This window comes from Trypanosoma theileri (genome assembly GCF_002087225.1).
Source record: "Trypanosoma theileri isolate Edinburgh chromosome Unknown TM35_Tth_33_V1, whole genome shotgun sequence".
Classification (NCBI taxonomy): Eukaryota; Euglenozoa; class Kinetoplastea; order Trypanosomatida; family Trypanosomatidae; genus Trypanosoma; species Trypanosoma theileri.
This window is the reverse complement of record NW_021639875.1, coordinates 70,256-91,103: the sequence shown is the minus strand read 5'-3', so window position 1 is coordinate 91,103 and position 20,848 is coordinate 70,256. Positions and strand designations below refer to the sequence as shown.

Sequence of the window (20,848 nt, the reverse complement as noted above, 5' to 3'; positions counted from 1 at the left end):
TTTTTTCTTCACGGTGAAGATGTTAATCTGTGGATCCTAGCAAGGCGACACCTCGCATACGCCAGTAAGCGTCATCCTCTGCGACGGGTAGATTGACATCGAAGATCCAGTGAAGATCTGAGCGTGTTGGGTACTTGTACACTGGGCACCTATAGTACTCCTGCTTCTTCTGCCTTTCCTTCATCTGTCCTGGCTTAATAGGTGCATTCTGATGTACCTGCGGGGCATCCTTATTCACGGCGGAGATGAGCAGCATGGGGAGTTCGCGGAAGAGATCCCCCGGTGGTGGGTCCTTCAGCCGCTTGTTCACCTTATCCCACATGGCGCCCTCGAGGAAGAGGCCGTAGATGACCACCTCGCCGCGCTCCGTCTTGAGATCCTCCGGCTTTGGCTCCTGCCCCGGACGGTACTCGGCGGAGCGGACCTCCGTGCGGGTCTCCACCTTGTCGAGGGCCCACGGCACCGCCTCCCCGGCGTGGCTGCGGGTGATCTCCTGCCGCACCGACGTGAGGAACCCCTGCGGGTTGAAGAAGCCCGGCAGCCAATACACCGCCGGCCGCCCAGTGCGGGCCCAGCCGTCCAGCTGCTCATACCGCCGCAGCACCTCCCCAAACCACAGGGAAATGTTCGGCGACGGCCATCCAACCGCCACCCACGACGGCGGGACACGGGCCGCGTAGAGATAATCCAACGCGTCCTGCAGCGCTGGAGTTAAGATGATCGTACCAGCCACCGCAAGTTTGAGGTTCGTGCAGGTCTGGCGAATCACACGGATCGTCACCGACAGACGGTCAATCTCCTGACAGGCAAAGATAGAAAGCGGTTGGCGATCGCCAAGGTACTGCTTACGGTCAACTGTCCAGTTCTCCGGAAGCTGACGTAGGAAGTTATCCGCCATTCCCAACACCTTCTCCTCACGTGTGACACCACCACGAGTAACAGCATCACGAGGTTGAATATCAAGAATCGTTGTGAGTGCCTCTTGTGCTTGACGAGTACGATAGGTAATATCTGCATTGGAGTGCATTTGGAATACCTCCGTTGTATCCACATCAGGGTAAGTCTCACGAATAAATTCACGATGTTTATTCATATCATCAAAGGGTGGAATCGCGTAACCTGGGGCAAACTCCATCAAATCATTAGTATTGTTACTATTGTTACTGTTCAAATTCTGTTTAACATCAAGAACCGGTTTCAAATCACGTACCTTATCTGGATTAGTAATACGTACATCATATAAGAACTCGGTAATAGCCTTAAATAAGGCACGATCATTATTATCTGTAATACGTCCACCATATTGAATATCAGAGACCATATAACATACAGTATCACGATTTACAGGATTTTTAAGGGTTTCACCAATAGTTGTCATATGATTAATAAGGAATTGAACAGAAGCGGTCCAATCACCTTGATTAAATTCATACGGTACACTGAAACCAATAGGACCAAACTTTCGACGTTCTACCACAACGGAGTGTAAGAAGCACTGTGTAAAGAGCATGGGTTTCCATTCAGGACGACGGAACATCTCAAGATAATCTTGTGACATCCATGAATAGGTACGTACAAGTCCTGCCTTTATACCTTGTGGTGGTTCATTGGTTAACTTAATAGACATTTGTAACAATCCAATAGGGAATGAATTATGAGGTTCTGTTGTTACCCACAATCGTGCATCTTCATGAATTTCTGCTTTCTTTTCACCTGGAAGCTGTTGTTGTCTCAGTTTTTCCTCTAGTTGTATCAAAAAGGGTAAACCAAGATGACAATTTTGAAGTAATGCCCAATCACCATTATTCCATGCACTACCCACAATGTTCATCGCAGCCTCTTCTTGTCCTTGTCCCATAGAAATAGGGAATATCTTCTTTTTGAGTGATTTTGCTGCTGCCTCAATAAGAGTTGTAGGATCAGAACCTTGTGAGAGTAAGAATACAATAGGTGTCATACCATTTGTTTCTTCCACTACATCATGAAGTTCAAGCTGTTGTGGTTCTGCAAATTCTTTACCAAGTGTACGACCCACATATAAGTTTGCTGCTAACATGGCACGATCTTCACGTAATGCACGAACAATAAGGAGTCGATCAAAAGAATCAAGTTTTTCATTTATATCTGGTACGGGTATACTTTCAATCATATCTGAATCAATATACTGACGCCAAGCTTGTTCATTACGCATAATAAGATCTGGAACTTGTTTGAAAGAACGTGGTACTTGCTCTGATAGTGCAAGAACATTTGCCCACATTTTATCCTTAATCCATACAAACGGTTTTGAACGTTCCACCTGCATTGCACCTCCACCCTTTAAGAATACATCAAAAGAAGTAGAATCTAAAAGTCCAGCCTTCATTTGTATCTTACATGCCATTAACAATACAAAAAGTAATTTATGCTTTGAAAAGAGCATACGAATAACATACTTAAATACAGCCATGGTGAGATATTCAATAATACACTGAATACGTCGGGTAGTAGCAGGATGATGTTCCGATCGTTGAATAGAACTATCAAAGATACCATCAAATTGCACAAGTGAAGTCTGATACATATGACTCACAAGGGACATTTCCACCACAAGGAAGTATAAAACAGCACCACGAGTGGCAACTGGTCGATATTCCTCACATGCACCTGCAATACGTTTTTTCGTTTCTAATGCTGTTGTCAATTTCTCAGCAATTTCAGCAGATGCATCTTTCGTCTCTTGTAGGGTTTGAATAAGTGCGACATCATCAATAAGATTACCTTGTGACTCACTTAATTGTTTAAGTAAACGATCTTCAAGATTTTTACGGCGCTTTTCATTACTGTTAATATCTTCTGATAATTTAGCACTCTCTTCATTCAACTCCGCCTTTTCACGGCTAATAACATGTGACAATAACTGTTGCTCTAGACCTTCCATTGTTACTGTGAAATCAATAACGAGACTCTTAGCGAACATTTCTGGTGTAAAGCTTGGATTTGGTAGTTTGGTAGTAAGGAACATACTAAAGTTTTCATTATAGCCCATTTCCTCACCATTGATTCGAATAATTTGTGTTTTACCACTCTTTACCACCTGTTTCTCTAATACGGGATCAATCATAGGATCTATTTCTTCTGGTACATTTTCCACAATAAGGGGACGACCAGCATCAAGTTGCTCTTGTAAATTCATCACAAAGGTACGATCACTTAACTGACAAAGTTTTCCTTGCATACGTTCTGTACGTTTACGAATCCAATTAAGTGCTTGTCCTTGTGGATCAATCATCAGTGGAAACTTTGCACTTGTTGTAATCATAATAGCATTCTGTACAGAGTGATCATCTGCTGGTAAACCTTCTAATTGCCAATCGGCAATGGTCGTCTCATCTACGAGGAATTTCACCACATTAATATCCGATGTAACGGGAATCTTTAGTTCTTTACACTTGGGATAGAAATTCTTGTATAGTAATTGATGACGGAACTCTGAATTAAATGGTCCACAATAAGAAATAAAAGCACAACTTAACGCGACATCTCCCACCAATCGTTCAATCAAGGATTTGAAGTCATTACTCTGTTGTGTCCATCGTTCACGTTCACCAGAGAGAGCATCAATGAGTCCATTCGCACTATCCATACGTTGTTTTGTACGTGTTGCATCATCCTCCAGTGCTTGTTTCTTTGCGTTTTCTTCTGCCAATTGTTGATTATATCGTTCCACTTCTGCTGTCACCCGTGCCAGTTCTTCCTCTTGTTCTTCCTTCTTCTTGTTGGCCACACGAAGTTTAATGGTTGCGATACGTAATTTTTCACGCTTGGGGGCCACAATCTTGGCAATATTAATATACTTGTACATACTACGTACCCATGTACAAAGACCTGCAATATTACCAGAAGCCTTACGTGCCCGTTCCTGTGTAAAGTCATCCATCCAGAGATATGGGAGAAGTAATTCACATGTTTCCTCATTAATATAATCCTTCTGATTCTCACCAAATGAACGTAGTGTGTCTAATGTACCCGAGTCGGAGGCCAATTGTCTACCACTGAACTCCCATGAGTCTGTGATCCAGAGATGTCCCTTCACCTCCTCCGCACCGGGGGGCAAAAGTGGACGGTGTAGAAGTACAGAGACCGCATCAAAAATACGTTTAATAAGAGCGGGTGGATTTGCCAATTTCTTCAGTGTGGTGAAGTCATTTGCTGTGATGGAGTTAAGAGACTCAATAGCCTCTAAGAGTGCAGGCTCTGCGGCCTCGAGATCTTTCTTGGCTTCCGCCTCACCTTCCGCCACAATAGCCGCATCCCGTGCCACCGTCTCCTTCACAATCTCAACTTCCATTCGCTTTTTCTCTGCCTCCGCTGTGCGAATTTCAATTTCCTTCACCAACACATCCGTCTCCTTGCGTTTGTTTTGTAAAAGAACTTCCTTTTCCTGTAATTGTGTTCGCATAACACGTACATCCTCACCAGCTTGATGAAGTTTTTGTAAACCCTTATTAATCTTACTTGCATCCTCGTTTAATTCATTAAATTTCTTTCTGTAAACACTTGTATAGGATTCAATAAATCCAAGATAAGATTTGGGAGTACTGTAGACAGAACGTCTATACCGTGTGAGGTATTCCTCTGATTTATCCAACATTAAAGAGTGAATTTCAGCCATGAGTTCCACAAGTGCCTTCTTATTCTTTTCTTCCGTCGCCATTTCAAAGGATTTAAGAGTACGGAAGGAAACATCCAATAAGGCTTGCTTAGGCCATGGGAAGAACCAATTGATCATACAGGAAGAGACAAGTGCAGGGAACTTACGAGCACGAGTACGGAATTTATCTCCAACAGGAGAGAAGCACAAAACAAAGTGTAGACGTTCGCGTACACGATTAATAAAATATTTCCACAGTGTCTCATTCATATCATCAAATTTTACAAATGGATCTTTCTTCATAACAGGACGAATATCATTAATAGCGGAATCACGTTGATCAGATGCAAAGAGACCAGCAATTTCACCATTGGAAAGGAAGGAGTTAATATATTCAAGGAAGATTTCTTGTTTAATATCATTATCTGTGAAAAGCATCGTTACTGGACGTTTAGTGGCTGCCACAATATATTGTTCACGAATGGCATCAAACAATTGATTAACACCGAAACCCTTTGATAAGACCAAAGTAGCATATTCTTGCGAATTCACATGAGCTGCAAGACGTGTAAGAGATTGTTTACCGCTACCACCAACACCCACAAGTAAAAGATTACCACGTGGAAGAGATAATACACGAGAAATACGTGAAACATTCTTTACAGCGGCCTCAAATAAGACAAGTTTTAATTTCTTTACACGACTCTGTTCATCATGGGCTTTCATGGCACGTAATAAACGATCTTGTAATACTTCTATAGAAGGAGCTGGTTCATAAATGCGTGGAGCCGCCTCTGCGATTTCACCCGTCTCTGGATCAATAATAGGATCACGTAGATAATTAGCCATGTAAATAGGTTCACGTACTTGATCCACAATCTCCCGATAGGGTGTGGGTGTCAAATGTTGGGCAACACATTCCTGTAAGTTTTCATCAAACCAACGTTTATCATTCACACTGTTAAGTTTATCACTAAAGACACGAGAACACTCATGTTTCCAAACTCTTACAAGAGTAACGGCATCTGTGATAATTTCCCATGGTTTACTGGTGGATCGTTTCTCTGGGCGATCGGGATCGTAGAACATACCTGCTAACATAATACCCTGAGTAATACGTGAAAGATCTCGCAAGTTAAAGAAGTAGTGGAATTTATCCGGTGTTGGTAACATTCTCTTTGCAATAGCACGCCAGAAATCAATAGACATTTGTGTTAACATCTTTGCAATATCTTGTACCCCACGTGCGTAGTTGTCATTACAGAATCGTCCTTCAAAAATAACACCAAAGATCTGTTGAACAGAACTCTCCTCTGGTAGAGGAACATTAAATACAGAGAAGTGTCGTTTAAGACGATTGGGAATATCATTTTTACCACCAGATGGATGAGACATGGCAGCCATATAAACAAGTCCACAGAGTTCTTTACGACGACCGGCGAGACCCAAATCATACACCATATTCGATTCCACCACTTGACGTACAATCTCATTTGTAATCTGATCACCCCATTCATTGATTTCAGGCATGTTGATATCATCAATAAATACAGTTAACTGTTCACAATTCTTTGGACCAAAGGTAGAACCCATACGTTTTTCTGTCATATCATCCAAGGCATTGTAAAAGTTTTGAGGTGTTGTCATGGATGAAAAATTTAATTTTCGGAAGTTTGAGGTTTCTGATTCGGATTTAATTTTCAATAACAACTTTTCCATTGTAACCGTTTTAGCTGTACCACTCACACCAATTAATAATGTTGGTCGTTTCTGCATAAAATTACAGTTAGCAAGGAAGTGTAAACGAACAGAATCAGCAGTAGGAATGAATAGAGTTGAAAAATCAAGTTTATCATCACCAGGGTACTTCCACTTATCAAGGAATGATGTCCATAGCTCCCATTCACCAGATTTACAGTTAAGTGATAAATCAAAGATAGTTCCTTCCGATGATGGTGGTAAATGTTCATAATGTTGCCGTACAAAGGCATCAAACTTCACACGATCTTTGGATTCCAACATACCACCAAAGGCCCAAGAAATACTAAACCAGTAGATTTGTTGGGCAAGCGCATCATTCACAGCCACTCCATCACCAATTTCCTCACCAAGAGCCACAGCGAGATGGAAAGCATTTATAACAAGATGGGCAGTAGAGGTTTTCATAATGATACTACACTCCTTTTCATAGAATTCAGCCACCTTCTCCGTTATATTAGGTTCTGTAGATCCTTCTGTGTTTGGTAAAAAGATTTCAAGTAATTTCTCTGCAAGGAGTTGATTGCATGGAACCACAACATCAGAGGGTAATATCTTACCATCAGCACTTGCTTTAGCCCGTAGTTTAGATTCCAAAACTGGTTTCCAACCGAGAACCACATCTGAAATGTAAATAATACCAGCACGTGATACAGTAGCAGGAGAAGCATTTGCCAAGTTCTCCACTTCAAAACAACACTTCATTGTATCTGTCATTTGAATACGATCACCATTGGCAAGTGTCAAAAGTTTATTATCATCCAATACTGTGTTAAGATTCTCAATCCAAATAGCATCTACTGGACCATCACAAATAATCCAAATATTTCGTTTCTTTGCATTTCGTACAGCTGTACGCCAGAGAGATGAAAACACACCATCATGCCAATCACCCGAAACATCAATACGTCCAAACATTTGTGGTGCTGTAATTGCCTTTGGATTCATACGAAGTTGTTGATGAGGAACCGTTGTACGGCTAAGCGATTCCGTCATCACTTCATAACATTGTGTCTTTCCACACATCGCAGGCCCAACAACCATAATACCATGCCGAACCAATTTCGTTTCATACAATTGCAGTACTTTATGTACCCATGGAGTCCACTGCTGGAGACCTTTCTCTTGAATAACTTTTGCGAGTTCACCCTCAATCTCTGGATGTGTACCTTTTACAAACTGTCGTCCAGGGAACATATCACGTAAAAGGGAATCAAAAAGTTCAATATCTTCAAAGACGAGTTTTGAAAAGTTCATATCACGTAATGTACGCATAAAGAGATCTTCTTCATCTTTTCCAGGATTACGACGAAGTACCGCACCTGCAGTACGCAGCACGGAAAGAATATTACGTAAACCAAAGTCATAGTGTCGTTGTTTGGATAACTGCTCTTCACAAAGTTTATAAAGGGTAAAGAATTTCTTACTGAGTAAATCATCTAAACTGTATCCCTGAGATGCCAGTTTAACCTTCATAATAGTTTGACGATCAGGAATCATCATAGTAACACCACGGAAAAGAATCTTAAGATTCTCTGGTAACTCTTGTCGACCAGCATAACCTGGATTCATTGTAATGAAGAAGCCCACACCAGGCATAAGGTCTGTTACCTGTCCATCAATAAAGATAAACTTCTCTTTATGTTGTTTAAGAGCTTGTAATACGCAACTTACTTGTTGGGCCACAACAGAAAGCACAGGAAGATCAATACGATTAAATTCATCAAAACATCCCCATGCATTCGCTTGTGAAAGACCACGAATAATTTTTCCCATAGCATGACGATCCAGCTGATCTGAACAGTTAAACACAACACAGAACTTACCATAAGTTCGGGCAAGATCCTTTGTCGTTTCTGTTTTTCCCGTACCTGCAGGTCCAGCAGGAGCACCACCCATATACATTGCAAGTGCCTGAGATAATGTAATGTAACAACGATCTGTTAATGGAGTAATAACGAGACGTTCTTTCACACCCAAGTATTCATTACAGTACTCTGTATCAGAATCTGCAATAGAAATAATTGTAAGATCACGTTCTGGTTTATAGTAGAACCTTGCCTGTTTAAGCCAATCAAAATGTGTAATATCTTTAATAGATGCCTTCTGTAAGTCCATAAACACCTCTTGCTGATGGACCTGAATGGTAATAAGAGTTTCCACATTTGTACGCATTCGCTTTGGTTGTCGCTCAAGATCTGGTGAGGTAGTCATATTCACAAGAAAATTCTTTACAGCATCACACTTTGCACGGGCAGAGGCGGATTCTCTTCCACGCGCTCGCATAATACCTTTCGTAATACACTCCGTGACATCTGCTGTCCAGAAGAACTGCAGCATAAGAAGTGAAACCTGTGCGGGATAGCGATCAATGATAGATCCAAGATAATTGGTATTGCCAAGTAATGTACTTAACTCGGTAACACTACCCTTTACTACTTCTCGCACGGTAGCCGTCATACCAGCGCAAAGGCGATTGAGCCAATCTTCAACGTTTCCAACACATGGTGTGGGTTCACGCATTAACAGAGACTCACCCTCACCTGAAATCATTTCAACAATTTGAAAATACGGCTGTGCGCCTGCCTCTCGTGGTTTTACACGATCAAAACGTACAGATGCGAGACCATCAAAGATAGATGCGAGATGAGGTTGAATAGACTGAGGATCACTTGCCTGGGAGAGAATCTCCAATAGTACGGTATCGGATACAAAGTAAAAACGAGGGAAGAGATTTCGTTTTTGTTCAAGATAGAGTGAAAGTTTACGTTGACATTCATCCAATTGTTCCTTTAAGTTTGGTAGATTTTGCAGTAATTCATTTTCATAACAGAATTCCAATACATTTGGAGTCTCATTCGCTTTATTCATAATCTTCTGCCAAGCTTTATCAATCATTGCAAAACGTTTCGCTTCTTGTGGTAATTGTTTCATAATATCACCTCCCGCAAACACGGCTTCAAGATATTGCCATGTAAACTGCACTTCCACCCATAAAGCTATAATCTCACTCACCTTAACAAGTTTCTGTAGGAAGCTCTGTATTGTATCTCGCATAAAGGCACAATACCGAGAAGATAACATGGAGTTAATGGCTAATGAGGATTCATCTAATGCCTCACGCTTTGCAGAGGTATCATCACCCTTTAAAATAATAGGACCTCGGTGTTTAAATTCAGAGAACTTTAACTCCTGATCTCGCCAAAGAGCCTCTTGTGCACGGAACTTGGATTCCACTTCAGCTTCACGTACAGAGGAACTGGCAATATCAATGACTTCATCCGCCACTCGTAATAAATCCGCATCCACGAGATTCTGCAATTTAAATAAATCAGGATCTGTACGCCATTTGTGTCCTGTCACTCGCATAATCTCTTGCCAATGACGCTCCACCACGGCAGGATTTTTCAATTCCTGAATAACCGGTTGTAATTCCATGAAATCATCTAGAATCTTTTTCAGTTCTACATAGGCATCCCAGTCCCGTAGAGACTTTGGTAATCGTTTACACTGATTCACAAATACACTCACCTCTTCCGCAATAGCATCAAAGTCAAGTTCACACCAGAGTACATCATTGTAACCATCTACCTTCTGTAAAACATTAATGTAAAGTGTGTAGAGTTTGTCCAGTAATTCCAATTCCTTCTTAGTCTTCACCAACTCTGGATATTTATGCTGTGGTAAACCAAAGAGTTCCTCACCTGCCATGTGTGTTAACCACTTACGGTATTTATCATCAAATTGACGTTGATATCGTTTCAGTCGCTCCATGGCTTCTTGTGGTTTCAATCCCTCTACCATTGGACCATGGGCATCATAGTCATTACGGAAGGCAATAACTTCAGCCCCAAACTTCTGTACTTCTTGTGTGAGACCTTTTTTAAATCCATGCTGCATGTGATTAATCTCATCTGAACGGCGTTCAGCCAATTCATGTAATTTTCTCCACTTGAAACGAATATCCTCTACACGATCAATTTCTTCTTTAAAGAGTTGAACGTTAAATTTCTGTAGTAGTGCATATGCCTGTTGAACAGGGTAAAATTGAAACTCCACCACAGATTCACGATCACGAATTTCTTGAAGCGTTTCCATAAGCATACGAAGATCTTCTAATTTCTCTTGATCAGGAATTGGCATTGCAAGTTGATGAGCTTCTTCATCCATCTTGTGAGTGAGGGTATCAAGTTCTAACTGTGCTTTAGCATGTAATTTATGTGAGAAGAGTTCCCGCCATTCCGCCACTTTGCGAAGAAGATCTGTCTTAAGTGGTTTATTCTGTAAAGCAAGACTTCCAATGTTAAAAACAGGTGTTAATGCTTCTATTTCTTCTTGTAATTCCACATATTTACGTAGTATAGATTCAAAATCATCCAATGATGGATTGGTAGCAATAAAGGCTTCATAGGATGTATCCTTATCTCCTTTCCAAAGATGTTCATATTTGCGGAAATGATTAAGATATTCCATTACTTGTTTCTTTAGACCATGAATACCACCTGTAAGAAGTAATACGACCTTTACAATTTCTTTATTTTTCGCAATTTCTTCAAAGAAAGATAATACATCATCACCAAGTCCACTCCATAAGGTCATATATTTACTACAAGAGAGTACAGCGGTTGCACATTGGTTAATGGCCTTTTGCACCTCATCTAGAGAAGGATTCAAATACACATATGGTTCAGCGTTAATCAATTGTACGTCCACATCAAAAAATGGTTTTTCCACAAAAAGAAATGAAACCCGATTGCGTGTACCAACACGTTTCTTTAAGAGATTCAGTGAACGAGTCGTACTAGTAAGGATAGCTTTAAACATGAGACGATTGAAGTGTCCCTTTAAAGTTGCAATACGTTCCTGTGTTGCACTGTCAAGATTGGCTGTATCATATGAAACTCCTTGACTTCCGAGAATACATGAAATAACATCATCCACAGCTGTTTCCACTTCTCGATTCTTAACATCCATTACCTCACATTGTTGTCGAATATGTTTTTCCTGTACTTGCACAAACTGATCGAGTGAGAAGTGGTCTTCAAAAATGTTTACAAGAAGTGTAGAAGAGATAAGCTTTAGATTTAATTGAATGCGATGATGAATGATATCATTTACTTTGGTTACGAGGGCATCCAGGTCTTGAATAGCCTTTTGTACTCGTTCCAGGTATGTATCCACATTCATAGAGGTCCATGTAAGTGTGGTCTCACCAGGAAGGAATACAGCATCCAGAGCATCAAGGTTTGGTTGAAGAAGGGCACGTGTAATACCAACAATTTTACTACGTGTTCCCCCAGCACGACCCACAACCCGTTCATACTCCTTCACAAGATAGGAGAGTTCATTATAGAATGTTCTCAAACGTTGTTCCTGCATTAATACCATTTTCGCAGACATAGGTACATCAATATCACCAAGAAGCATAATAGCACGAGTTTCCTTAATTAATTGAATGATTTCCACATCAAAATTTACCAGTAAACGACCTTCATGACGTACAAGTAATGTCGCATTCAGTCCTGATTTACTTGACTCAATTGAACGTTTCCATGCATCTACCCAAATGGCCTCAAATTCAATTAATGCCACAGATACCTTATTGTATGTACGAATAACCTTTTTGCTATCTTTTGTATTTGCCATAATAGTACGGTTTGTTTTAAACCGATCCATGGGAGATTTGATGTGCCGCAACAATTGTCGGGCCCAACTGATGGCGCCTGCAACGGGTGTCATATTACGAGCCACAGGGGGATCTGTTTTGTAGCGTTCATACGTTTTTTGATCATTCTCTAGTTCCATCCCATAGCTATGGAAGATCACAAGATACTTAGACTCTAGATCAGCCGCGAAGGCTTCATTCCTTAAAATACGTTGATATTTTGCAAGTAATTGCAGCGCATTATCTGTAGAAGTAATATTTTCAAAAGAGGAGTTAATGGCCACTTGCATAGATGTCTCTAGTTCTGCAATACGTGTTTCAAAAATTTTGAATTCCACATCAAACTTATTATTATCGTGAATATCGAGAATATCAGTTGTCTTTCCACGTAAGTGTCCCAAATATTCTTCAAAACGTGGAATAAGACCTTCCATTTGCTCAATATTATATGCTTTAAGTTCCATAAATTGTTCTACAGTACTAAACACGCTGATAAGTTTGTCTACACGCTTTGTGAAAAGATTAAAATGACCCATAAATTTTAATTCATCAAAGTCAAATTGTTTTCCATCTTTTCGTGCTAGTATTTCCTGTGCCTTCTTGTACTCTTCATTATAAGCCTTATTACACTCCGCACTTAGTTGAAGTTGACGTAATAGTTCTCTTAAAGTATCAAAGTACTGCGCATTTTCCCAAATACGTCCACGTACCCCGGAAGGATTGATTGCCGATTTACACGACAATACCATCGCATTTGTAATCTTAAAGAACAATGCCGTCATACGTTCTCGTTTAGAGTAATAACGTGCAATCGTGTACATCATGCGAATGTTTGAGATAAGTGATGGTAGAATTTTAATAATTTCTGAAATATCAGAGGAGTATAATACATCAAAGTATTTGTCAAGTGAGCGGAGATACTTTACGTTTTCCCGCGCCTCTGCTAATGCCTCTGTGAGTGCGGTATCTACTTCTGTCCAGCATGGCAGCAGTGGACTCTTCACTTCCCGCAAGTACTGTACAGCCCGTGCGGCCTCCACTGCGGCGAGCTGTTCCTCCACGAGATGTAATTTAGCGAGTCTATTTTTCCACAAGTGAATTTCCGTTTTTGGACCTGCCTTCTCGTCGTTTAACTCATTTTCGTAGTTTGGTGTTTGCTGCACAACTTCCTGGATAACTTTAATCCAACCCTCCACAGATGTTGTGAGGCTGTGCACGACCACAGGGTCATTAATGCCGCCGCGCTTGTTTACACCGCCCGTCTGCAGTAGACGCCATGTCTCTGCACTCACCGGTTCCAGTTCATAGCTCTCACCCTGCAGTTGCTGCAGCTCCGATACTCGGTCTGCATAGCGAAGGAGATGAACAATAAATTGATTACGCTCCGCCACAGAGTTTTTACCCCATTTGGTGAATTTGTTAAACAACGGTGTGTAGACTTCCATAAGAAGGTGTTCAAAACTCTGTAAAACATTGGCCTCTAGTGTTCCCATGGCTACTTCTTGCACAACTTGTGTGGCATCTTTGGAGTTGATGGCCTTTCCATCATCTGTGCGAATGAGATATACACAGCGCTTTGTCAGACAGGGAATTTTCTCTTTCATGGTGTTAATAACGCGCAGCACATCCCCTGCGTTTTCCTCTGCGTCTGGGTCTGGCTGGTAAGTGAAGAGCAGTGTAGATGCCCCACGGCCCTCCAACATATCGTGGACCACCACGAAGTTTGGAGAACCGTCCGTGAAGTTGAGATCAAGTTGTTGGGTGAGACGGTCCATGGTGTCAGGATCACCGCAGGCGAAGAAATCCTTCACACGGGAGAAAATATACAAGTGACGCACATCGGAGCGCACTCTGCGATTTTCGTCCATGATTGGTAGTTATTGATAATAACAATGATGTGTTGTATTATTCTTCACACGTTTTTTTTTTCCTTTTTTCTTTCTCCTGGGAAATCACAAAACACCAACAGCAATACACAGTACAAGTCAATCCTATAAACGGTCAAACAGGATAAGAACAAACAAACAAACAAAACTTGAGACAGAGAGTTACGTTTCTAATAGGGAAACTCTCTCCTCAGACTATTATATATACCTCCAGGGAAGAAAAAAAAAAAAAAAAAGAAAAAAGAAAAAGAAATATGAACAAAAGGAATGAAGAGAGAAAATCAAATAATAATATAATAGAACAAACTAAGAAAAATAAAAAAGTTATTACGCCAAGAGACATTTCACATAAATAAATAAAAAAAACAAGAGAAGAAACCAAAAAAAAAAAAAAAAAACAAAAAAAAGAGGAAAAAAAAAACAAACAGAAATAAATATAATATTCACCTTCAATACTGGTAGTATCAGGTGTATCAGTATTTCATTTGAAAGGTTTTCTTATCTCTCTCTCTCTCTCTTTTCTTTCTTTTTCTCCAGTTTCAATAACAATAGAAAAAATGTACACAATTCCACTGCTTTATAAACGCAGTTCCTCCAACAAATAACGATAGTCACACAAGACAGTCCAAAGTACCTCGGGAATTCCATGCACACGGCGTCGTGCCGCTTCCTCTTCAGTAGAGTCCGGAGGCGGGGCCGCTGCTACTGAGATACCTTTAGTAGTATTAGTAGAAGCAGTAGAAGCATTAGTAGAGGCCGCAATCATCTCACGTTCAAATGGTGTACGGCAGAGACGCACGCAGCGGTCAAGCAACCACGGAGGCATAAGACGCTGTTCGGTTCGGAACAGTCGGACGAGACACTCTCGCAGTACTTTTTCCTCAAGGTAACCAGTGCGGATGTCATCATGGGCAAAAAAGGCATTGCGCAGCAAATGATAATCACCACCACAACCTTTTAGTAGTTCTTCTCGCACCAATCGATTCATTTTTAATCTTCCTTTTTTCACACGATCCTCAAGGAAGGAATCCTCTACACTTCCTCTTTCTTTTCGCCGTGGTGAAACATTTACTGAAGATGCATGTGAAATAGATGATGGAGTAGCAATATGCCGCGGATGATCTGATGGAATAACATTGGTACCGTTAACCATGTCTTCCATACTATTTCTATTATCTTTATTATTACTTTCGTTACTTTCTGGGATTCTTTCATGTAACTGCACATAACTTTCCTGCACTACAAGGTCTCCTACAAGAGATACATAGTGACATCGATTACCATTTTTCCCTTGTGATAATCCCATAGAGAGTAATTCACTTATTTCACTTTCCGTTAAATCAGGTGCAACAGCATAGAGAGCACGTCCAAGATCTTTTGGTGTGAGAAATCCATCCTGTGCACGGTCATAGTTGCTACAGAGAGAAAGTAAATATGAACACTTACCATAAAGTTTCTCTGATATACTTTTTGAGATTTGAGGATGCCTAACTTTATCTATTTCACCACCACTCTGTTCTACCGTACGTGAACGATTAGGTGGAAGTGGTGGTATACCCGGAAGTGGCATTCTTTGCCGTTGTGTAGATAAGTCCGCATTATTAGATGGACTCCTACTACCTGCTGATGAGGAACGCCCTATACGCCCATTATCTACTGATGCTGCAGAGACTCGTGTTGGTGTTGGTGGTGATAATGGTGAGGTATCTGGAATAAGTGAAACCCGCACAACGGCAGGTTCCGACTCATTCAATTCACTTTTACCAATCAATGCGGATTTGCTTTCCATGCTGTTTGTACGATAGTGGTGATGTGATAGTGTTGAGACATCACCCTTGGAGGGTGAAATCGGCTGCACATTTCTTATACTTCCTCGCGAGACGTTCTTATTACTTCCACTACGCTGCATAGAAGGTTTACCAGCAACAGAGGTAGTGAGAGATTGTCGTTTTTGCTGGGGCTTAACCATTTGGGAAGTATAGCGTTGCCGAACTACAGAGACGGATTCTTCACTGGTACTAAAACTTCTTCGTCTCCTTTGCAAAGAGTCAATAGACTCAACATCATCTCTAGAACCCTTTTCATTACTTTTTTGAATCATAGAAGAACTACTACTCCGACCCAAACTTGTTGTACGTTTTGGGGGAATATATTTAATCTTCTTTTCTCGCTCATGGGCCAGGGATGAAGCAGTGTGTTGAAAAAGTCTCCCAACCGTCCCAGGATTACTATTTAGAGGTGAGTTATCTCGTGAGGAAGAGACAGAACGAGAGGCCACTTCATGAGTATCCTTTCTTATTGTATCGTAGTTCACTATCTCTCGCTGTGTTTTCACACGCTGGGCTGATTTATCACTTTGGTGAATCTCCATTTCATCTGGAACATCAAAACGTTGCACATGTGTTGGATCTGTATTTGTATTTGTATCATTTAAAAGATCAGAATACCTCTCCTGAAACTCCATTTCTAGACGTCTGAGAAAGTTCTCTTCCTCTAGGCGTTGTTTTCGTCGTGCTAAAAGTTCTCTATGAATTGCTGCGTAGTCCTCTGATACTGACGGTTTTCCACTCATATGATCATTCGTCTTTTCACTGGACGACCCAATTGAGCCACCTAATGTACGAAATGATCGGGTTCCATTACGATTTTCCGTAGGAGGCAAATATGGCGGTGGTACACTAAACTCAGTATCCTTCTGAAGTCCACGTGCAATTGGTACCTCGTAAGGATGTGGACTCTCTGAGCGTGAAGCTGTCAGAGAATTCTGTTCTCCAACTTTTGTTGATATCACTTCAGTTTCCTTTTCAACATCCGTAAAACGATATGATGGTGGCATTGTAACACTACGCATTGATGGTGCCGCCTGTGGTTGTCGTGCTGTTTCCATCTCTGGCGAAGGAGAGACAAACACTGTTGATCCAGAAGGTGGTTGATGATCTGCTGTCCCTATTGTACTGCGTCCCTGTGGAGTCTCAGTAATTCCTGATTCTGCTAAATGGGTAACAGTAACACTAGTATGTACACTTGGTGGGGGACTAAAGCTATTCACATTATCTTGTGATAATACATCCACTTTGGAATTATAGGAAGCATGCGGCGATGATGATTTCCGTGGTGACGGTGTGAATTCACACGCTGCTAAGAGTGATGTCCCACTTTGACTAGCATTCCATTTGGCGCTCTCATGCGGTTGGTTCTTATCTGTTGTTTCAAGTCCTTTATGAGTGAGAACAGATATTGGTGGTACAGGCGGTGGTGATGGTTCCGGTGCTCCTGCAAGCCAAAGGGATGAACGACGAATACGTTCTATTAAACTTGAACGCATGCGTGAAACGAGCATACAAAAGTCTACACTGCTGAGTACGCGATCAATACTGTTGTCATCTCCATTACCAAGCATAATATCACTCATATCAGACTCATCTAAATCTAAGGAATCTGCTAATGCCTCTAATTCTGGCATATGTACTTCAATACCTCGGCGATGTAAAGCATTCCATATTTCCCGTAGTGTAACCATTCCATCTTGATTCTGATCGATAACACGGAATACTTCACGAAGTGAAATTAAATCCCCACGTCCAGAGACACCCACAGTAGAAGAAGTTCCATGGCTCACTCTAGATATGTTATGTTGCGTTATTCTATCATTTGTATGTATACTTCTAGAAAAAGAATTACCTACATCTTCTGTAGGCTTTACAGTGGAAACTACTTTTCTTGTTGTTGTTGTTGTTGTTGTTGTTGGAGTTGGAGTTGGAGTTTCTCTAGTCTGTATCTGTTTTGCAGAGGAAACATTATTGCGCTCTCTATTTGGGAATAGAAACAATTCTCGCTGTCTCTGTTCTGAAGAGTCTCCACGCATCATCTGGTTTTTATTGGTCTCTGACTGTTGTGGCGTAGAACTCTCAGAATGGGCTCGTAGTTTTGCCTGTTGTACCATTTTCTCCACAGAAGAAGCTCGGTACACTGGGGAAGAGGCACGTTCCACTGCGTATTCTACAAAACTTGATGTTTTCATATCTCGTACGGTATGTGGGTGTGCGGCTCTGTTCTTTTCCTCTTCATGTTGTTGTTGTTGTTGTTTCTTACTTTTCTCTATAGCGGACTCTCGGCGGTTTGAGAGGGCAAAAGGACTTCTCATAGTGGATTCCTCTGTTGCAGGGATATTCGCCATACGTGAAGAAGTAGAAGCACGAGAAGTGTAAAAACTATCATCATCTCTTCTTTTACCACTCTTAGTCATTCCCATCATATTGTATGGTGAATTATCATTTGATGAATTATTTTTCCGCAAAGAAGTGGTTGAAGCTGTAATGGGCAAAACCCTTTTTTCTCGCGATGGAAAATTTACTGCTCCGTTCACAATATCATTCTCATCAGAGATTGGCGAAACGGATCTAGTATCTACAGTATTGCTACTACTGCTTTCTTGTGTTGGTGAGGGCATGTTATTCCCTGCGAGAGAACGCATGTTTTTTAAGAGTTCCACGTAATTAATACAGTCACTTCCTCCTATGCGGAACTGCTCTGTGAGTGCCTCCGTCTGTTCTGATGAGCCGCCATTGCGGCGGAGAACCATCTCGAAGTCGTTCTGCAGCAAGAAGCCCGTTCGGTTTTTGTCTGCAGTGCGCAGATCCCGCTCTAACTGCCCAATCGAATCCCTCAGCTCCTCCTCATACATCACGGCATCAAAGTAGTATAGATAATATATATAAATCAAAAAGATAGTAGTAATAGTATGACCAATAAGGGGAGAAGGCAAATAATAATAAAAATAAATATATCTATGCAACAAGGGGAGAAGAGAGGACTATCTATTTCCAGTATAACCTTCTGCTAAACAGGGAGCAAGAGAATAGAAGAAAAAAAAAAAAAAAACAGAGATAATAAGCAAATAGAAACAAAGAATGCGCTTAAAACAAAAATATATCCACATTGCACTTAAAATGCAATATCAGAGTAGCCTTAAACTCAGTGAGTCAGCAGAATTTTTTTTTTTTTTGGAATATTACTTTCACACGAACGTTAATATGTCTGTATGCGTGTGATTTGTATTCTCACAAAACTATAGGTTCACCACTACTGGGGCTCTTTCTTTACGTTTTCTCTCTCTGTCTTTCTCATTCTTTTTTTTTTTTTTGCTCTCTATAGAAATATATATATATATATTCTTTGGATTGGTAAACAAACAAACAAACAAACAAACAAAAATATGTGTTCATCATCACCATTGTAGTCAACTCATAGATTCGTTATCTAACACCAAATATTTTTAAAAATTGCGAATGTAATCAGAACTCTCACACGCCTTATATTCACTCACTAAACTTTCTACAACCTCCCTAGAATGTTTAAACTCATCAAGATTCTCCTTCATAGGCCCGTATCTTTTATACTGCTCTAAGAAGACACCACGGTTAAATAAAAGATCAAATTGCTTCAGTGTTCGCTGAAAGAGAGAGTTGATACTGGTATGGTTCGCCATCACTAATCCACTTACACGGTGTCGTGTATCCACGTAGGGAGATTTCTTTGAAAGAATAACTTGAATTGAAGCGGGTCCCCATGGAATAAAGTTAGGCGAGCGTTCTCGGATACGCTCAAGTGAACGGTGTACTTGCGCTGGATCTACATCTCCTTGAATAAGATTTAACAAAGATATGTAGCATCCACTTTTCATAGATGTTGAAACCATCATATTTTTTGGCATTAATAATCGCCTCATTACGTCATGTACAGATGTTTTTTGCACAGATGATTGAATATTAGAAGTATCTAATGTGGTTGGAGTATATCCAGTACAAATAAAGTGACACCTCGGTGTTGGAATCAATGATGCCAACATACTCATAAGATCATTATTCATGTATCCAGGATATCGCAAGGTAGCAGTCGATGCTGCCATTACGGTACTTACCAATCCATTCATTTGTTCAACCGTGGGTGAAGAAATATGAAGATTATCTGTCGCAATACGATTTAAAGCGGTATTGTCCAATACAACCACACAATCAGCATGTAGTGTTAAACGCTTTATAGCGAGTAAACTATTGTATGGTTGTACAATAACATCACTGTCACCCCCACGAGATTGGTTTGGAAAAACACTATACGTCTGAATTAACTTCTTTGGAAATCTATCATTTAGGTGTTCAAGAAGATAACTTCCCATACCACTTCCTGTTCCACCTGCAATACTATGTGTAAGTACAAATCCTTCAAGACTATCACTATTTTCAGCTTCACGCTCAATCATATCAAAAAGTGTCTCTTGCACGGTATCACCCAACTCATACCCATGTGCCCAATTATTTCCAGCACCACCTCCCTCTGCGTGAATGTAAACATTTTCTGGATTAAAAAGACGTTGCATACTACCGCGCTGAATGGCGTTAATTACACGCGGCTCCAAGTCAATAAGAAGTGCACGGGGAATATAGTGATCATCATCAGCTTGATAAAAGAAGACATCTTTTCGATCATCACCACCACTAGCAAAAGGTTCTACAATTCCATCGTGCCGAATTCCATGTTCAGCGCAAAGTAATCGCCAGAATTCGGAGCCAACTTGGTTTCCACATTGTCCTGCCTGAAGTGTTATAATTTCTCGGGGCATATGAACTTATTTTCTTTTTTTTTTTTTCCTCCCGTAATTATTTGTTATTCGTATGCGTAAAATTCTATTTTACCGTCGTTCCTCGGTTTTCTTTTTTTTTTTTTTTGGTTTTCTCTTTGTCGCTAGTTATTACGCTCCTTCACAAAAATAAAATAAAAGGGAAGTTGTTTTTGGGATTTCCACCTATCTACAAAAGGAGAAAAAAAAAAAGCAAAATATGGGTTATTGTACGTAATTCAGAGGTACTTGTCTCCCTTTTGCTTTTTCTACTACTTTTTTTTTTTTTT

At 40.6% G+C, this 20,848-nt stretch overlaps 3 protein-coding genes across 3 annotated transcripts; all 3 read right to left on the bottom strand.

Moving 5' to 3' along the window:
* Positions 1–22: 22 nt before the first annotated feature.
* TM35_000331410 (putative dynein heavy chain) lies at positions 23–13,924 on the bottom strand (the record flags this gene model as incomplete). Its single annotated transcript, XM_029028897.1, has 1 exon — positions 23–13,924. The coding sequence occupies one exon, from the start codon at positions 13,922–13,924 to the stop codon at positions 23–25; it is 13,902 nt and encodes a 4,633-aa protein (XP_028879750.1).
* A 595-nt stretch (positions 13,925–14,519) lies between these two features.
* Positions 14,520–18,626, bottom strand: TM35_000331400 (calmodulin; the record flags this gene model as incomplete). The annotated part of the gene is made up of 1 exon (XM_029028896.1): positions 14,520–18,626. One exon carries the CDS (start codon positions 18,624–18,626, stop codon positions 14,520–14,522), a length of 4,107 nt encoding a protein of 1,368 aa, XP_028879749.1.
* Positions 18,627–19,217: 591 nt separating this feature from the next.
* Positions 19,218–20,561, bottom strand: TM35_000331390 (gamma-tubulin; the record flags this gene model as incomplete). The annotated part of the gene is made up of 1 exon (XM_029028895.1): positions 19,218–20,561. One exon carries the CDS (start codon positions 20,559–20,561, stop codon positions 19,218–19,220), a length of 1,344 nt encoding a protein of 447 aa, XP_028879748.1.
* Positions 20,562–20,848: the final 287 nt, after the last annotated feature.